The sequence below is a fragment of the Glycine soja genome, chromosome 13 (genome assembly GCF_004193775.1).
Source record: "Glycine soja cultivar W05 chromosome 13, ASM419377v2, whole genome shotgun sequence".
Taxonomy (NCBI): Eukaryota; Viridiplantae; Streptophyta; class Magnoliopsida; order Fabales; family Fabaceae; genus Glycine; species Glycine soja.
In genome coordinates, this window is record NC_041014.1 from 816,310 (window position 1) to 834,568 (window position 18,259).

The following is an 18,259-nucleotide window of genomic DNA, read 5'->3' on the forward strand; positions in this document are numbered from 1 at the left end:
TGATAGGAGGAGAAATAATAGAACTTGGATTGGGGACTACCTCCTTCATAAACCTTCTCTTTCCAATTACGCCCGATTGAGACTACCTCCTTCATAAGCACTTGTAAGAGAAGAAAATAAGAAAGTAAAATGAATAAAACTCCTCCCATAAGTTAGATTAGATGAGACAACTTTTATAAGAGTTAAGTACATAAGTTGATCAAAACAGGGTTTTAGGGGCACTTCAAATAGGCTCAACAAAACTAAATGCAACAGCTCACAAAAAGCACACCAATGTAGAGATAATAATGGAAGCGCATCTCACAAGAACATGTAGAGATAATAATGTACAATGCACAAACAACACCAAGAAACTTGCAATTAAAAACCATCAAAATCCAATTGATTCTAAAGAAATCGGATAAATGTTAGACCATCAATAAAATTATAAAAAGGGAAGCAAAAGTCAAAACTTTTCCATTCAACAAAAAATGGACAACAACAAAGGGACCAAAAACACAGGAAAACGAAAACTTAACATGGATCAGAACAAAAAGAAAACATGCATGAGAAGAACAACAGGAAAAGAAAAGCAAAACCTCGTTTGCCATCGAAAAAATGTACAGCAACAAAACCAAGCACGACGGGAAGCAAAAGTCAAAACTTTTCCACTCAACAAAAAATTAACAACAACATAACAAAAAAAAAATTATTAAGAAGAAAACATGCATAACAACAAACAAAATTAAGACCTTGCAAATAGAGACAAATAATACTAAAACAAACATGCACAACAGGAAAAGGGAAAAAAACTTGTCTGCAAGATGCTTCTTCGTCGATAGCCTGGTAAGCGGAAAGATAAAAAAGGAACCAAAAACAAAGTAGAAAAATCAGTTAGAAAAAAATAACTACCAGTTAAGAAGAAAACATGCATAATAACAAAAACTCAACAGAAAACCAGAGCAAAAACTGGAATTGAAGATGGAAGAGACGGACCACAAAAATGGAGCAGAATGAAAGCACGGAGGAAACCTCGTGTACCAAACAAAAAATGGAAAACCTAAGCAAGGGGAAAACTCAATGGCAAGTGAAGCTGGAAGAAATGGACCAGAAAAATGAAGAAAAAAAAGCAAACAGGAGAAGGTGAGGAAATGACGAAACACAGTTCAGAGGAAACAACGAGAGAAGGCTGGAGAAGGAGGTATGTGGAGAAACCAAAGCTTGAAGCGGGTTGTGGCTGGTTGTGTTCGAATCGGAAGAGAAGAGAAAAAAATAGAAGAAGAAAGAAAGGAAGAGACACGGGAGAAATTGAGAGAGAAATGGAATTAGGCACAAAAGAAGAAAGAAAGGAAGAGGCACGGGAGAAATGGACAGCTCTAGGGTCACCTGCCAATCTTAAAAAATTTACAAAATTCCAATTCTGTTAACTACAGGGGGACACATGTCAGCACCTGGAGCATGGGCACAATAGACATTTCCATAGACATCTCATTTATAAGACTTAGTATAGATACCAAAGATCCTAGGTGAGTGGCCGTAGAAGCTTAGGCTGCTGTTTTTGTACTCCTAGCACCTCTCATGCATTTTTCTTTAATATATTCTTTTGGCTTGTATAAAATAAACTCTTTGATGATACCCCTCTTCCTCCTAGATCATAGTTTGTACTGGCTAGTTTAAGTGTTTGGAAGACTATGTAAATGAATTATATTTTTGTTCTTTCCATCAAAGTTTGGGATATAAATGTAAATCACTTTCATTGTCTCCTTGGACATATACGTATTCATTAGATAAAGACTTTTTTTAATAAGCATTGCCACATGAAATACATTGTATGTGGTCGTTACTACATTGACGACTCATTAAGAACCAATGTAGTAAAAGACGCGATGACATATTTGAAATTAAAGCAAAGAATAATACATCAGCTCTATATGAACCAATGTAAAATTTCATAGACTACATAGGTTAAAATATGTAACATACTCTATTGAACCAACTTGATGAACAAAAATATTTACAATATTTGAAGTACAATTAATAATGTATTGTAAAATCAATTAACATTAAAAAAAGATATCATAGGATCATAAATCATTTGTTTAGCATTGACAGCCCTGACAAAATCAAGGTGAGCATAATCTTCCTTGAACAGTACCACGAGCTTGTTCCCATTATGATCTTTGAGGTCATTGAGCAAAACCTGCACATCCTTTACATCAGATAGAAAGTCTTGCCCTCCATAGCTGAGAAAAAGAGGGAATTCATTTGGAATTGCCGTCATGTCATAAAGAGGAGGAACTGGTTGTCCATAGTGCTGCATATTTTGTCCTTGGTCACCATAATCATACTTTACTATTTTTCCTGTTCTGATCACTACTCCAAATCCAAAGGAAGAAAGATCAACAAGAAATTATGTTGAAACTAGTACTACTCATCAGAAATGCATAAAACTAATGTTTCAAAATCAAATGACATTTGGTCACGCACAGCAAAAATGTTTCCTACTAGTAGACTTACTTTGCGATAGATGGATCAAATTCTTAGTTGCTGTTGGCTCAGAAGAGATATCTGTTCTGGACGAATTTAGGCAGCAGTTTGGACCTAAAGTTTGGGGGTAACACCAAAATAATGTCAACATCTGTAGGAACTACTATAGCATATAAATAGTAACAGAGAATGAAAACTTCAATTCCTGGTCGTGCTAGTAACATTTATAGCACCTGTGACAAGCGACATTAGGTTTGAGCAGTTCAAGTTTAGTTTATTGCAGATGTCTTCCACAAATTTTGAAGCCGCACCACCCCTGCTCATTAGGAAACATTGATACTCAATTACATTGCAGAAAGAGATAGTAAATTTCCAAGGTTAGGGTTCTTCTGTTACCCGTTCGGATTGAATTCGTGGATTCCTAACCAGTACATGTCCTGTTATATTAAGAAGGAAAATATTTTCATCAACTCAGTCAATTTGTATTGAATGGATATTTTAATGCTCAGCTACATGATCTTCTCTCTCTTACATTAGCTATAAATGTGTCTGCAGCAAGTTTTGTTAGTAGTGATGGAATCTGATTCATATGAGCAATTGGGCAAAGTAATGCAGTCGATCTCAACATGTTCACCACTTGCCCTTGAGATAAAGCAGCTAAAGCCATTAAAGTTCCCTGAAATTTCAGCTTATTGTTAAATATACACACAAACTAGAAATGCAAAAGGTTTAACCACATTTTTAGTCGCTATAGTTTTTCCCAATTTTGGTTTTAATCCTCATTATAGGAGTTTAACTTTGAGTCCGTATAATTTCAAAATCCCTAGGATTTAGTCTTAGCCATCTCATGTATATTTTGGTCTTGGTCCCTATACCAAGAACCAATTCCTAGTAGCTTTGAAACTATAGGTACTAAACCAGACTTTTAAAGTGTAGGAACTAAAACTAAAATTAGAAAAAAAAACATTATGGAAACTAAAAATATATTTAATATGACAAAGGAGAATCTAAAAACACAAACATAATGAAATTAAGAACTCACCAAGGAATGACCTGCATAGTGTATTCTCTGACCAGTATAGTTGTACACATATTGGGCAAAAGCAGGAAGATCATAACTAGCCAATTCATCCCATGACCAATCCCAATAGGCCTACACATAATGAATAAAATGATTATATATCCATTAGAGGAGAGCTCTATATCAACTGGTTTACTCAAAGTCTGAAAACTGAAATGCATGTGTCTCATAAGGAAAAGAACCGTGTCATTAGGAATAAGTGATGTGTGCCCGCTGCTGTATTGTGTCCCACGAACATTGGCGAGCCACACATCATACCCATTGTCTGCTAAGATAAATCCCAATGATTCATCTGGAGAATTTACCAGCCATGTTGAAGCATCCTGAAACAACTCAACACAAGTTAATTGTCTAAGTTCAATAATCACACTCTACATTTTTTAAATCTTAGCAGACAAACGAGTTTGCTTTTCTTATGTATTTGTCTTTGCATTAACACAACTTACACTAAAGATACCATGTTGTAATAGCACCGGCGGCTTGTCAGCTTTCTCTCCGGACCGTCCTTCTGGCATCCTCTGCAGGCTCAGGATGTAACCATCCTCTGTTGTAACCTGGCTCCAACAAAAACATAATTCCCTAAAATGCCTTCATAATCAATGGCTGGTGGTTGTAACAGGATAATAATATATGCACCTGATGTTCTTCACATGTGTAACCTTGTGTCTCTACCATTGTTTTGCAGATACCATCAATATCATTAATAACTGGATAGGATGTTAGCCGTTCATTGTTAAGGTGAAGTCTTTTCCTCCCTTGAGCTGCTGTTATGCAAAGCAGGACTATTGAAAACAGGCTAACTACAGTGTTGGCCATTGGCAATGTGTATATGTTCCCTGCATTATCTGCTGACATTTTTATAGCATTTTGTAGTGCATAGACAAAGTTAAAGAGGCTAGTGCATAACATGATGTTTTTATGGTCGTGTTCTAACATATTTTGATTAATCATTGTTAACTTAGTGTTCAAACCAAGGCATTGGTATGAATATGGGTTAATTTTTACGTTATTCATATAGCAATTAATATGTATTTTGTATGAAATGACGTATCTGCTAGGTTTCCATTATTTTTTTTTTTGGTTTACACTACTCATAGTCAGAGACTAATTCCTTTTTAGACTTAGAAATCATTGAAATAAGTTTTGTCCTTCACAACAAGATTTTCTATATACACACTCATAAATCGAATCAACATGTCAAAGGAACCGTGCTATCTATCAACTATGTTCAACTTTACGGGTAGTTCTCATTCTAATACTTGTTAATTAGAGAGTATGTGTTTCTTTCATAAATTTGTCGATACATTTTTCGTTTTGACCTTTGATTAATAACGTTACCTGTATTAGTAGGACAATTGAAGAATCATACGAGACAGGACAAAATAGCAGGCTTCAGCGGATTGAACTAAACTTTTTTGGCTAACGTAATTGTGTTCCAAACAGAAGGTCTCCTAGACTTTTACGATGAGGTGAGAGTGAAACTTTAAGAATATTTATGATCGTGGATTCATATTTCGTCGTATTAATGAATGAATGGATTGTTTGAAAATAATTAATTGATATAAGAAAAAATTGTGTTTCTTATCAACATACTTTTGCTCGGGCACAGTGTAGTGTTATTATAATTCATACGTATAAATGGTCAGAATCGTAAAATAATATATCAATAATTGTTATTATTTGGTAGACGATGTTTTCATCAAATGTTTATTGTTTCTATTTTTATTTTTATTTGTAAATACAAAGATAATGGAAAAATATTTTTTTTACAGCATAATGGAAAAATCTTTAACGTATAACAATACGCATATAGTCCAAAATAAACAGACATATTATAATTTACCTAAAACAAACTTATTTAAAACTTTAAATAATAAATAAAAATCTTTTATAAATAGAGGTACACATATTACTTGAAGTAATCTTGTTTAATCAAGAACTAATATTTTAACGTAAATAAATAGAAACCTTATAAAGTAATATTGCCTTACATATGTAGTTAAGTTTCTTTTTTTTCCCCAATGGTGTAATGATCATTTTGGTTATATTCGACAAGATATTTTAGTTAACTTTTAGTTTTGTTTACTAGCTGAAAAGTGTTAAGTCAAAAGACATTCGTGTCTTAAGATGTATAAGGGTCCTCACTTATTTTGATTAGATAAAAATAAAAATAAATATTAAAAGTTGCGTCTTATGTAATAATTAGAATGTGACTCATGTATCTATGTCTATATTTTCAAACAATAATAGATATATGTCATGATTTGATACAACATTAAAAGATGACATTTAAGACTTCATTTAATACTTTGTGTCTGTGATTCGTTTTGTAGAGACATTCTCCTAAAATCTGTCGCATCTTATGAAGGATAGATGAAGGTTAATTTGAAAGTTTCCAAATACCATCAAAAGATGCGCCTTGCTGTGACAAACCTGCTCTGACACAAAATAAGTAGTTTTTGCTGAATTATTCTACACAAAAATGAATAAGAATGATTTTCTAGCATGAAGAAATACGTGCATTTAATGCAAGCATTAAATGCACCAACAACCATAAACATCAGACGCAAGCTAAGTGAAGAAAACTATCCATTTAGAGATAACAAACATTTGAAGATGAAGGTCTATATATACCAAAAGCTATGAAGATGTAACACCCTTAAATATAGACTTCCAAAATAACACATTGATTCCCTTAAGTAAAAGATAATCTTCTATTATTAGCTCGAAATTAAAGATTAGAAAAGATAGAGGAAATTTTTTCCGAAAATACTAACTTTCCATTCCATTTTATTAAAACTCATTTTCCTTGTTAAATCGTGCATAATAAATCATAGTACTTATAGTGTTAAAACTACAAGTTGACGAATAAAGTCAAAATATTTGCGACATAAATAAACCATACATGCTCAAATAATAAGTAATGGTAAATAGGTGAAACTCCATGATCACCAAATATAGATAAATAAGTTTCATGTACCATACTAAGTAGCAAAACATAAGCGTCTCGGTGAAACCACTAAATAACAGATATAACCCCAAAGTAGCTAGTAAAGTATTATAAGTAAGTAATAACTAAATAGATACAAAAGGTTTGAGCCTAGGTCTACCCATCCCAAAATACATATAAAAGGGAAAAACCTAAGATTCAGAGCATTCACCTATACCCAAGCCTAAATCAGCTATACCCAAAAAGAAGAAGTATAGTCAAATAGTAAGACTCATCGGAAGAGTCCTGTGAAGAGTCTTCCTTCAGCAGCTCCAGCTCTGTGACAGGGTCCTCCTTATCCATAGAAAAATCCTCCTCGATAGATGTATCCTCATCCACATCCTCACCTTTATCCCCAGACATAAGATTTACCAAGTTTGTCTCGGGTGGTATCCAAGACTCAGGTAACATTGATCGTTGAGACATCGGTGTAGAGGAAATAACATCAGTGTCCTTGGATGAAGAATCAAATATGATAGAGGACATCGTGTCATCCACAGGTGGTGAGTGAGACTTAGATGGAATAACGACCTCTAGCATAGACACAACAAAACGATAATAAGATGGCATGGGTTGGGTCCAACAAACATAGAAATCAACTATACGAGGTCTATAATCTGGTGCATCTTGATAACTTCAATGAAGAATGGGGGATTTGATGACGTGCTTGATATCTAATCCTAAAAATGGTAATAAGGAAGTGAGTACTCCATCTCTTTAGAAACCATAAACATAGACGTTAAGTCTCACACATGACATAGACAACCATAGTGTGTGGTATTCTAGCATACATCACTCACAACATCCTATTCCATAATTCTACACTCACACAATTCTTGCCTTGGGCCGAACATTGCCACTAAGTGATGTGATCCTTATTAGGATCAGATCGCTTGGTACAGGTCAAGGAATTGGATGACGCCACTTCCAAAGATGGAAGATAAGTCAAGCGTAGACGTCATAAGGTTTCAACCTTGATAAGTCCAGAATTGGTTCAACAAGGAACCTAGAGAGAAGCTCTCACGAAATACACAAGTATTTTCTCGAAAATGCCGAGAGTCCTTTCCTTCAAAATGAGTTGAATACATATAGTGTAGCTAAAAGTTGGTGCAGCTAAAAAGGCATAGGATTCAGCCACCAATTTTATTTAATTAAAATTACAAAAATAGAAAATATTCGATATGGGCCTTCAAATTAGTTTGGACCTTTAGCAATCAAGATTCTTGGGAGTGCCTCTAGGCCTTCGTCTTTCTCCACTTGGACCCTGTCAAGTATGGCTGCTATCATTTGTTAGAGGGTATCCTCTAACTGTTTGGTCCTACCCCTGGTCATAGGTCCCTGTATTTGGGTAGCTTTGGGATTCTTATCACTAAGCCTCCTAGGCCTTCACGGTCTTATGCAACATATGGATGATGATTGGGAGGAAACACCACATGCTGGTATAGGACATGGTGTTTTCACCAACCATGGATACGGCTCCGTTCTAATCAAGAATGCCATGTGAGGCTCGTGAGTTCCTCAAACTAACCGAAAATGTCCTTAGTTAGGTTATCTCAACTCAACATCCCCCCAAGTTCCTTTGAATAGTTCAGATCGTTCCTCAGTGTACCTATTGTATGCCATCCAACCTCTCTTAATGAATCCTTACTCATCCATCATGATGAGAAGCATCGATCCTTGAATGATGGTCACGTTGGTGCATGTAAATAGATGTTAGAGAGCGTTTCCCAATGAGTATAGGGTTATTCCCCCAACTTTCGATATAATTATGTCTTTAACTCTAACACAATCTCGCTACCTCGTTCTTCCATTCCTTCCTCGTAATATATGTCGATCCTCATGAAGCTTCTGACTACAAGTATCCTCAATCATGCACACACACACAAACATATCAAGAGACGAAGGAAATTAGTTCCCATTCCTTCTCTAAGGTCACCATAAATATGGCCCTTTGACAAATGTAAGGTAAGCTTGCCACCAAATGTTGACTTTTAAATAATAACATTAGTATCTGTAAAAGAATTGATGCAACTGATCTTTGGGTCTTAATGTCACACTCATACATGACTTCCTATTTGGAACATTGGCAAAAAAAGGGGAAAGTGAGTGGATAAATAATTAGCAGGTCAGGTTAAGTGTCTAGAACCCACTACATTTATATGCTTGACTCGTTGTATAGAAGGCATGCATATGCAGAAACACAAACTATGGTTGAGTGCAGTACGAAAATGATTATTGATCTTCAATGATTTTCAACTTTTGCTAGTGAACATGTTTGGGTAGGGAACATGTTGAATGGGATGCATTTGAATGACTGCATGTTGAGTGCTGTCCTAAATTGATACAGCTGGCTTGCCTCTTACTGTCTCAACATACCCTATGATGGGAGTGCGGGCGAAAAGCCAAAGGTACATCTTCTAAAAAATAAAACGCGCAGGAGTCGCCACCAACGTTTGTTCGAGGAAAATGTTAGAAAAACCAAAAGAAGGTCTGTGAATTTGAAAAGAAGGGTTCGGGAGTTGTTTACGCATGGGGAAGGTATTAGCACCCCACACGCCCGTTGATCGAGGCCGTACCCGAATCAAATAAACATTAAAATGCAGTAACTAGGAAGTGATCCTAGGTCGTTTCCCAACGAGCAATGATAAACCAAATGTTCATAACAGATAGTAGGAAAATAGTAATGAACTGGGGGGGGTTGTTTGCTTTTGTAAATTAAACAACGAATATATGTGAATTAGAAAATATCAGAATTAAAACACATTGCTTCCCCTTGATTCACAAGCAAGTCTCTTATCCTAGGTTACGAGAGTTTATCCTTTATCAGTTCAACCACTTAATCCAACCCTAAATTAAATTACTAAGCGGAATTTAACATAAGGCATTCATTATGTGATTAAGCAACACATACACCAATTAATCATAAACGATCATTAAGCATGAACATAAATTAAGCGCAGAGACAATTAATCAAGCACTAAGCATGCATGAATTAATAGCAAAAAATACAGAGTAATTAGTGAAGAGGAAAAACTGATCAGAATTTAATAGTAATAATAGAACCTCAAAGAGAACTGTGCTTGATCCTCAAGAGAAAACAACGTTGGAGACTTAGCCTTCCATTAATCAATAGAGAACGAAATTATAGATTGAAGAACGAAATTTTATTTCTAAAACGAAAAGTGACTAAAACGGAAAAGAGAGTAGCACTCCAAAACTAAAATGAAAAAGAGAAAGGATAGGAGAGAAAGAAGAGAGCCTAAACTAGAACCTTGGTGCTCTTATATAGTTTTCCAGCCCCAAAGCTTACAAATCTGTTTTATATCCAAGCCCATAAATAAAATAAAATCAAATCTAGATAAGATAAGATCTAGATGAAATAATATCTGGATGAGATCAAATCTAAATAATATCTAGATAAGATAAAATTTTGTAGAATAAAATAGTCTGCCCTCTTCAAGTCCAAGCCCAATTCTGGATTCAAGCCCAATGCTTCATTAATTCCTGAAATTAGATTAAAAACATCAAATTAGCTAAATGAGCCCAAATAATAAAACTGTCTAATTAATTTGACAATTAAGACTAATTAGTAATTAAAATTGTGCAAAAAGGGTTAAGAAATAAGAGAAAATAATGGCACATCAAAACCCCCCATACTTAACATAAACAATCAATCATAAGAATAAATTAATCAATCAATCCTTATTTATCTAAATCACTAACATCTAAGAGGCCTAATTCCCTTCTAATAGAGAAGAATGTTTCTTTGGTGAGAGGTTTTGTGAAGATATCAGCAAGTTGATTCTTAGTATCAACAAACTCTAATACACAATCTCCCTTTAGAACATGATCTCTTAGAAAATGGTGCCTAATTTCTATATGTTTAGTTCTAGAGTGTTGAACTGGATTTTTGGAGAGATTGATTGCACTTGTATTATCATATCTAATAGGTATATGGTCAAGAAGGATTCCATAATCAGAAAGTTGTTGCTTCATCCATAAGATTTGTGCACAACAACTGCCGGCAGAAATATATTCCGCTTCTGCAGTGGATAAAGCAACACTATTTTGTTTCTTACTATGCCAAGAAACTAGAGCAGAACCAATGAACTGACAAGTTCCACTTGTGGTCTTTCTATCTGTTTTAGAACCAGCAAAGTTTGAATCAGAATATCCAATTAAGGTGCATGTGGAATTTCTAGGATACCATAAACCTATGTTCATAGTGCCTACTAAATATCTTATGATTCTTTTAACAACACTAAGATGTGATTGTTTAGGATTTGATTGAAATCTAGCACACATACACACACTAAACATTATATCAGGTCTGCTAGCAGATAAATAAAGAAGTGATCCGATCATACCTCGATATTGCTTAACATCTATTGACTGACCGGTTTCATCTTTATCTAGATAGCAAGCAGTGCTCATTGGTGTAGCCATGTGCTTAGCATTTTCCATGTCGAATTTGTGGATTAATTCTTTGCAATACTTGGATTGATTGACAAAGATACCATCCTTGGTTTGTTTAATTTGCAATCCAAGAAAGAAGTTAAGTTCTCCCATCATTGACATTTCAAACTCACTTTACATGTCATGGGAGAATTCCTTGCACAATAATTCATTAGTGGATCCAAAAATAATATCATCAACATAAATTTGAACTAATAAAATATCATGTGATTTTCTCTTTATAAAAAGAGTAGTATCCACTTTTCCTCTAGAGAAGTCCTTTTCTAATAAGAACTTACTTAGACGCTCGTATCAAGCCCTAGGGGCTTGTTTTAATCCATATAAAGCCTTTTTCAATTTATAGACATGATTTGGCTTATCCAATATTTCAAAACCTGGTGGTTGTTCAACATATACTTCTTCTTGAATTAAGCCATTTAGAAAAGCACTTTTAACATCCATTTGATAAAGCTTAAAATTCATTATGGATGCATATGCTAAGAGCATTCTAATGGCTTCTAATCTAGCAACTGGAGCATATGTTTCTTCATAATCTATACCTTCTTCTTGATTATATCCTTTTGCAACTAATCTAGCCTTATTTCTAATGATTATTCCATGCTCATCTAACTTATTTCTAAATACCCATTTTGTTCCTATGATGGGATAGTTTTTAGGTTTATCTACAAGTTCCCACACATTGTTTCTTTCAAATTGATTCAGTTCTTCTTGCATAACAATTATCCAATTATCATCTATTATGTCTTCTTTTATATTTTTAGGTTCAATCATAGATACAAAAGCCATATTATTGCATAATTCTTTAAGAGAATGTCTAGTTGTTACCCCTTTTGAGATATCACCAATAATGCTGTCGAGGGGATGATCTTTTGAGGCTTTCCATTCTTTTGGAAATTCATCATTTGATTTTGCTTCTTCTTGAGAATCTTCATTGCTTCCTTTCCCTTTTCCTTTAAAATCTTGTCCATGAATATGAATTTGTTCTAAAGATTCTGCAATATCATCTAGCATATTCTTTCTTGACAAAATAGCATTAGATTCATCAAAAGTAACATGAATGGATTCCTCAATATTCATAGTTCTTTTGTTATATATTCTATATGCTTTGCTTTGCAATGAATATCCAAGAAAGATGCCTTCATCAGATTTTGCATCAAATTTTCCTAGATTATCTTTACCATTATTAAGCACAAAACATTTGCAACCAAAAACATGTAGATGTGAAATGTTGGGTTTTCTACCATTATATAACTCATATGGGGTTTTCTTTAAAATGGGTCTTATTAAGGCCCTATTCATGATATAACATGCAGTATTGACAGCTTCAGCCCAAAAATATTTTGAAAGAAAAGTATCATTTAATAAAGTTCTAGCAATTTCTTCCAATGACCTATTTTTCCTCTCAACAACTCCATTTTTTTGAGGGGTTCTAGGTGCAGAAAAATTATGCTCAATACCATGTTCTTCACAAAATAATTCAAAATCTTTGTTTTCAAATTCACCCCATGATCACTTCTAATGGATGCAATCTTAAGATTTTTCTTGTTTTGTATAACTTTAGCAAGTTTTCTAAATGCTTGGAATGCATCACTTTTATGAGTAATGAATAATGTCCAAGTATATCTAGAGAAATCATCAACTATAACAAGAGCATAGTAATTTCCTCCAAAACTCATGGTTCTAGATGGACCAAATAAATCCATATGCAATAATTGTAAGGATTAAGTGGTTGAAACAATATTTTTGGGTTTGAATGAGACTCTAGTTTGTTTACCCTTTTGACATGCATCACATAATTTATCTTTTTCAAATTTCAATTTAGGAAAACCAACTACTAAATATTTTGAAATTAATTTGTTTAAGTGATCCATGTTTATGTGAGCAATTCTTTTATGCCATAATCATGGATCATCATCTTTGCTAAGAAAACAATGATTGTTATCTACTTCTAGGCTTAATTTTATCATGTATACATTGTTGACTCTATGTCCTACATGTTTTACATTAATGTCATGCTTATGTTTTATAAGACATTTTTGAGAATCAAATGATACTAGATAGCCTTTGTCACATAATTGGCTAACACTAAGTGGGTTGTGCTTAAGACCTTCAACAAGTAGAACATTTTCAATGGAGTTTGAAGAATTTGTACCTATTTTACCAACTCCAAGGATTCTACCTTTGTTGTTGTCACCATAAGTTACATGTCCATTTTTCTTGGGAGAGATATGTGTAAACTTTGATACATCTCCAGTCATATGTTTTGAACATCCGCTATCTATGTACCACTCCTTTCTCAAAGACACCTACATAATCAAGTTTTTGACTTAGGTACCCAAACTTTATTGGGTCCTTGTGTGTTAGTGTAGACTGAAGATATTTTTGGGACCCATATCATTTTAATATTGTTGTAGTTTTTCTTAAAGTAGAAAGTAGATATGCCATGTCCTTTTCTTCCACAGTAAAAACAAGTGATAGAACTAGAATTATATTTTTGTGTGGAAGTAAAGAAGTTTTTATGAAATTTTTGTTGTTTTTCATATTTATATCCTATTCCAACCTTATTAGAGACACATCTTTGTTTTCCTAATATGACATCTAAATTATTTTTACTATAAGAAAATTTTGCAAGTGAGTTTTTCAACTCTTTAATTTCTTTTTCATATTTTTCACAACAACTACAAGAATCAGATATTTTCTTGTTAGAAATAGTAGTGATATGAACTTTTTCATTTGATTTAGAAATTGAGACTTCAGTTCTAAGATGATCTAATTCTTTGTTTAATTTTGAAATTTCATTTTCTAATCTGAAATTGTTTTCTTAGAAGATGAAACTAACTTTGCAAGTTTAATTGACTCTTTATGCAAATAAGCAAATGCATCTTGTAATTCATCAAAAGAAATGGATAAGTTATTTGAAGATGTTACCTCTTCACCACTTTCATAACTTTTAGCCATTAGACAAAGGTTTATCTCTTCATTTTCTGAATCTTCAGAAGATTCCATATCATTGTCATCCCATGTGATGTATGTTTTCTTCAATTTCTTTTCATTAAAATTTTTCTTTTCAGACTTCTCCATCTTTTTCTTGAAGATAGGACAATCAACCCTCAAATATCCAGGTTGATTGCATTCAAAGCATTTTAGAGTAGAGGATGAAGTTTCTGTCCTTCTTTTAGATTTAAAATTGGGTCGCCTTTGATTTCCTCTTACTTTAAGAAATTTGTTGTACCTTTTTACAAAAAGGCTAAGATCATCATCTTCATCTAGATCAATATCCTTATCACTTTCTTCTTGGATTGAAGATGAGGCTTTAAGAGCAATTCCCTTCTTTTTCTTGTCATTTTCTTCATGTTGATTTAATCTCAACAATTCCATTTCGTGTTCCTGTAACTTTCCAAATAGAGTAGCAAGAGTCATGTTAGATAAATCTCTTGATTCAGTAATGGCTGTTACTTTAGGTTTTCATTCTCTGCTTAAACATCTTAACACTTTGTTTATGAGATCTTCATTTTGAAATTCTTTCCCTAAGGCTGCAAGATGATTCACTATATGTGTGAACCTCTTTTGCATGTCTTGAATGCTTTCATTTGCATTCATCCTAAATAGTTCATACTCATGAGTTAATGTGTTTATCCTAGATCTTTTAACATCTGTTGTGCCTTCATGTGTTACTTGTAAAGTGTCCCACATTTCCTTAGCACTCTTACAATTTGAAACCCTGAAATATTCATCCATTCCCAGGGCAAATGTAATTATATTTTTGGCTTTTAGATTATATTGTACTCGTCTTCTATCCTTTTCAGACCATCTTTCTCTAGGTTTTTCTATTGTTGTGCTTCCACTTGTCGTGCTTCCATCTATTATGGTTCTTTCTACTGTGGTGGGTATATAAGGCCCTATTTCTATGGCTTCCCAAATATTTAAGTCTATTGCCTCAATACAAATTTGCATTCGGGTTTTCCAGTAGTGGTAACCCTCTCCATTAAAGATTGGAGGTCTATTGATTGAATTTCCTTCTGGAAATAAGAAGTTTGCTGAGGCCATTATTCTTGAAGCTTCTAAACTTTATACAAGAATGAAGCTCTGATACCACTTGTTAGACAAGTGGTCTCAAATATCTTAAGAAGGGGGGTTGAATTAAGATATTACAAACTATTTCCTCAATTAAAATTCTGTTTCACTTTCTATGCAAGTTACCAATTCCCTTAAAAATCAACTCTTAAATAATGATTCAAATAGAACAATCTGAATATAAATATAAAGCAATAATAAACAAAAGAGTTTAAGGGAAGAGAAAGTGAAAACTCGGATTTATATTGGTCGGCCATACCCTTGTGCCTACGTCCAATCCCCAAGCAACCCGCTTGAGAGTTCCACTATCTTGTAAAATCCTTTTACAAGTTTTGAACACACAAGGACAATCCTTCCTTTGTGTTCAGAATTCTTTTACAACAAGAGACCCTCAGTCTCTTAATCCCTTAGAGAATTTAGAAAGAAGAGAAGAATGAATCTCTCTTGAAAGAGATAGATTTTACAATCTGAGCACTCAAATGATTCCTTATTGAATTGCAAATGTATTGGCCAAGGAATTCTTAAGAGGATAAAATGTTTTTGCTCTTTGAGAGAATAACACTTGTTGTTCTAAAAAACTCTGAGCAAATTCGTGTTTCAAGTCACATATATATAAACCTTTGGTGGTCATGTAAAAACTATTTGAGAAGATGTGACTCTTTAGAAATAAATTTCTTAAAATCTTCTCTGGTAATCGATTACAGGTTTTGTGTAATCGATTACAACTTTTAAAATTTGAATTAAAACGTTTATTAACTGCTGGTAATCGATTACCAATATTGTGTAATCGATTACACAGTCTAAAATTTGAATTCAAATTTTTAGTAGCTATTGTAAACCATTTTTGGCCACTGGTAATCGATTACATCCTCTGGTAATCGATTACCAAAGTGTAAATATCTTGAAAAACACTTTTTAACTTAAATTACTTGGCCAAACCTTTTGCTATATCAATTAGCAATTCCCTTCCTAAAATACTAGTGATCATCTTGATGTTGTGTCTTGCATTCTTGAATCATTGTCTTGAATTTAAACTTGAAAAGCGCATTTGCATCATTTGCATCAAATCATCATGATCATCATCAAAACATCAAAGTCATTTGCTTCTACACTTCAATTCTGGTGTGGCCGGCTGGATAGTGGTAGAAAGAGATGGTTTCTCAGCCTGTACCTCATAAAGAAAATCAGAAGTATGTGTACTTCCTGAAACATGGTTAGTTCTATCTGACTTTATAAAATCAATCTCAAGAGGTAAAACATCACCAGGCATGTAATCAATATCAAATTCAGATTCACTCTCAGCATCAAATTCAGACATATGATCAAGTACAAATTCAGATTCAATGCATGAAGAGTGACAGTCATGCAGATTAGAATGAAGATCAATCATGTATTCATCAACAACATGGTCAATTATTTCAACACGAAATACATAAAGATCTTCAGATGGGTGTTTCATAGCATCAAGAATATTAAAATGAATAGTTATATCACTAATCTCCATAGATAGTGTGCCTACATATACATCTATGTTAGTTCTAGCAGTTTTCATAAAAGGTTTGCCTAGAATGATGGGAACTAATCCTTTAGAAAATCCTTCCTCCATATTCAAAATATAAAAATCAACAAGGAAAATCAGTTCACCAACTCTAACTAAGACATCCTCTATGAAACCAACAGGATAGGCAACACTTCTATTAGCTAAATGAATTACCACATTAGTTGACTGCAAAGGACCAAGAGATAGAGAATTAAAAATAGACAGAGGCATAACACTAACAGAAGCTCCTAAATCTAGCATAGCATTGTCAAACTTACTGTTCCCTATAATACAAGGAATGCTGAATGTACTTAGATCTTTACATTTTTCAGGGATTTGGGGATCAAATTTACCAATCAATGCGGAGACATTTCTACCCATACTAATTCTTTCACTTCCTTTAAGCTTCCGCTTAATAGTGCACAACTCCTTTAAGAATTTAGCATATCTTGGAATTTGCTTTATTGCATCCAGCAGAGGTATGTTTACCTATACTTTTCTAAATGTTTCCAAGATCTCCTTCTCTGCCTCTTCCATATTTTTGTTGGAAATTGCTCTTGGAGGGAATGGAAGAGGGATATGCTGCTTCTATAAATCAGAATTACCAGTGGAAGATTCACCTGCATAGAAATTGTTAGGTAACTTACTCTTTAAATTTTCATCATCATCTTTTTCTGGAGTAGAGTGAAGTTGGGCAGGTTCATTTGCGGATGAGGAAGATGTTGCTGGTTGAGGTCCTTGACACTGCTTTCCCGACTTCAATGCAATGACACTCACATTTTTGGGATTCTGGACAGATTGAGAAGGTAATCTGTCAGAATTCTGGGACTATTGTTGATTTAACTGTGTAGCCAATTGTCCCATCTGATTAGTTAAGCTCTGAATGGAGGCTCTGGTCTCTTGTTGAAACTGCATGTTTTGCATAGTCATTTGCCTCACAAGTTCTTCAAGGGAAGGTTGCGGAGGAGCCTCAACTATTTGTTGTTTCTGGGGCTGTTGTTGTTGTTGTTGTTGTTGCTGGATTGGTGGAGGAACGTATGGTCTGCTTGGGCCAGTAGCATTCTGGAAATAAGGCTGTTGTTGTTGCTGCTGTTGTGAAGGACTCGACCATCTAAGGTTGGGATGATTCCTCCACCCAGGGTTGTACCTGTTGCTGGAGAGGTCATAATTGTTTTGTTGTGGCTGATTTTGCTGTTGAGGTTGAGGAGGTCTATTGTAGATGTTTGTAGCATAAACTTCAGGTTGTTCAATTGCTTTAGATTGTTGCACAGAAGGGCAAAGGTCTGTGTGGTGGTCGACAGAGGAGCATAAACCACAGAGTCTGGCGACAGGTACAGAATTTTGATTCATGGCCAGTTGGGTTACCAGGTTAACCAAGGAATCTGGTTTACCTTCAAGCTTCTTAGTCTCAGCTGATGAAGATGAATTCGTGGCTACTTCATGCACTCCTCTAATGACAATAACATCACTTCTGGCACTAAATTGTTGGGAGTTTGAAGCCATCTTCTCAATTAAATTTCTGGCTTCAGCAGGGGTCATGTCTCCAAGGGCTCCACCACTGGCAGCATCTATTATACTTCTCTCCATGTTACTGAGTCCTTTATAAAAATATTGGAGAAGAAGCTTCTCAGAA

The 18,259-nt window shown here is 34.3% G+C and overlaps 1 protein-coding gene across 1 annotated transcript; it reads right to left on the bottom strand.

Annotated features, from left to right (window-relative positions):
• Positions 1-1,940: 1,940 nt before the first annotated feature.
• Positions 1,941-4,367, bottom strand: LOC114381066 (triacylglycerol lipase 2-like). Its single transcript, XM_028340244.1, has 9 exons — positions 4,184-4,367; positions 3,994-4,101; positions 3,730-3,870; positions 3,509-3,619; positions 2,999-3,142; positions 2,863-2,903; positions 2,700-2,782; positions 2,497-2,580; positions 1,941-2,352 (listed from the first exon to the last, which is right to left on the bottom strand). The coding sequence occupies exons 1-9, from the start codon at positions 4,361-4,363 to the stop codon at positions 2,033-2,035; spliced, it is 1,212 nt and encodes a 403-aa protein (XP_028196045.1). The 5' UTR covers positions 4,364-4,367; the 3' UTR covers positions 1,941-2,032.
• Positions 4,368-18,259: the final 13,892 nt, after the last annotated feature.

What these genes read in the sequence shown, in the direction of transcription:
- LOC114381066 (XM_028340244.1), bottom strand. Translation starts at nt 4,363, where the DNA reads ATGGCCAACACTGTAGTTAGCCTGTTTTCAATAGTCCTGCTTTGCATA. An exon ending in CACGAATTCAATCCGAACGG is followed by an intron (nt 2,783 to 2,862) that starts GTAACAGAAGAA and finishes CCTAATGAGCAG; the next exon opens with GGGTGGTGCGGCTTCAAAAT. An exon ending in TTTGATCCATCTATCGCAAA is followed by an intron (nt 2,353 to 2,496) that starts GTAAGTCTACTA and finishes GATTTGGAGTAG; the next exon opens with TGATCAGAACAGGAAAAATA.